The sequence below is a fragment of the Notolepis coatsorum genome (assembly GCF_963971535.1).
Source record: "Notolepis coatsorum genome assembly, chromosome: 12".
Classification (NCBI taxonomy): domain Eukaryota; kingdom Metazoa; phylum Chordata; class Actinopteri; order Aulopiformes; family Paralepididae; genus Notolepis; species Notolepis coatsorum.
Genome location: NC_140176.1, coordinates 72,230,804 through 72,233,092, shown reverse-complemented (window position 1 = coordinate 72,233,092; position 2,289 = coordinate 72,230,804). Strand labels below are relative to the sequence as shown.

The following is a 2,289-nucleotide window of genomic DNA, read 5'->3' as shown; positions in this document are numbered from 1 at the left end:
AGAGAGAGGGAGAAAGAGAGACAGAGAAAGAAAGAGAGAAAGAAAGAAAGAAAGAAAGAAAGAAAGAAAGAAAGAAAGAAAGAAAGAAAGAAAGAAAGAAAGAAAGAAAGAAAGAAAGAAAGAAAGAAAGAAAGAAAGAAAGAAAGAAAGAGAGAGAGCGAGGCGAGAGAGAGAAACATGCTAACCACAAGTGACTGAGTGAGTTAGTGATAGAGGTGCTTCACATCTAAAAAGCTCAATAACACTAATGTTTGAGGGTCAATAGAAAATTCCTGTTTTATGTTTGATGACTGTGCCATACTCCCAGTTACCTTGCAGTATAATGTGATGGATGATTGGATTAACCCTTTTTATTTATTTGTATAAAATGTTCCATACCTAAACCGATATTGTGATCTATAAAAGTATTTTTGAATATCAAGATAATAGATATATATGGTAGTACTAATGTATATATATATATACAGTGTGAGGGAAATATTATCATGTCATTATAAATCTGTGTTGAAATACATATTCTATCTCTGATAGCCTTGACTAGTTTAATATGACCAACTAAACTAGTCTGACTGTCTCTTTAACGACGAACCAAGGTTAGGAGCATTTGGCCTCTGGTGTGAAAGACATACCAATAACACCGCCTAGCCAAGGCTTGTTTATTCATTTCTCCCACTAGGGCCAGATTTTGTTTACCTTTCTGTCATATCTGGATGTCTAATGTACGTAATTTCAATTATGTATTTAAATCTGTGTCTGACCAGACCTCTTGGTCACTTTCTGGTCAGACGCTCGTATGTCTCTCTATAAACTGATCTCTGTGGAAGCACAGATATTAAACTATGTTCTATGTTTTTATATACAACTGACTATCTCATTTCTACAGTTCACTGTCATGGCTCATTTAAAATATTCCACAACAACAGTTTAATCACCTGCACATTGTATATTGCTATTACACTTTACTGTCACATTTGCACTCTGGTTGGATGCAAACCTCCTTTCGTTGTACTGTACTTGTGCTGTATAATGACATATAGGGATGCTCGATATTGGCTTTTTTACCGATACCGATATACCGATATTGTCCAACTCTTAATTTCCGATACCGATATCAACCGATACCGATATATGCAGGGTTCCCCCCCCCCCCCCAAAAACGGAATAATTTCAGGTAATTAACATTACATATCTCTTGTTGTGGAATTAACACAACATTATGCATACTTTTGACAATAAATAAAATCAGAATTTGTTCTTACTTGCTTGCCTGGGTAAATAAAGGTTATAGAAATGTAAAAAAAAAAAAAAAAAAAAATTTCTTTTTTTTGAAAACCGATACAGATATTTTCCGATATCACATTTTAATGCCGATATCGGCCGATAATATCGGACATCCCTAATGACAATACATTTGAATCTAATCTAATCTGATCTAATCTAATATATATATATATACAAACAGACAGATAGACATGAAGTGAGAAATACAATTTATATTGGAGACACAAAGATAGAGAAAGAGAGAGAGACGTGTGTGTGTGTGTGTGTGTGTGTGTGTGTGTGTGTGTGTGTGTGTGTGTGTGTGTGTGTGTGTGTGTGTGTGTGTGTGTGTGTGTGTCCGTCCACTGACCTCTCCAAGGTGGGAGTCGCCCAGTGGACCCTTGGTCTCCGGTGGTCTCCGGGTTGGCGATGATGATGCGTACACCAGGCAGAATCTGAAAAAGAAGTCACCGTGGTTAGCAGTGAGTCAGCAGCACTCTCTGTGACTCCAGCACCACCAGGAATAGGTGTGGACAGACAGTGTTATTTTGAGTCACGGTGCGTGGGAGGAGCTGTGATTGACAGCAGCGGTGGTGGTTCATGGGAAAGAAACCGGGACATAAAAAGTAACTTTTTTTAGTCTACCGTCAACGATAAGTCAACGTGGATGCAGAATTTTGCTTTAATTTCTTAGCACAACAAATTGATTTCCAGTATAGAATACAGTCCATTCACCGGTTGGTTTAGTCTTATTTGGCGTAATCCTTTTTTACAACGTTTACCACACTGAATACATCTTTTTCTGAATAATTATAATCACATTCATGGTAAGCACTAGGTTTCAAGGGGACCCTCAGCATGACTGCATGTGGGAAACGCAACTTTGCAGATTTGTCGATTAAAGGAGTACTTTGACATTTTGAATTTCAGTTGATTGTTTATTCGCTTTATTAGCATTCCTCATTGAAACCAAAGGGCAATACTAGCGTAACGCTTGCAGCTAGCTGTGCCCCTTGGTTTCGATGATGA

At 37.6% G+C, this 2,289-nt stretch overlaps 1 protein-coding gene across 1 annotated transcript in view; it reads right to left on the bottom strand.

Annotated features, from left to right (window-relative positions):
* The window catches only part of LOC311237904 (disco-interacting protein 2 homolog C-like), a gene marked incomplete at its 5' end in the record, with an annotated part of 107,099 nt that overhangs the window by 1,737 nt on the left and 103,073 nt on the right, over positions 1-2,289 (bottom strand). Inside the window, 3 exon segments of the mRNA XM_084325878.1 lie at positions 571-611; positions 1,631-1,681; positions 1,683-1,715. Coding sequence (XP_084182004.1) covers positions 571-611; positions 1,631-1,681; positions 1,683-1,715 — 125 coding nt within the window.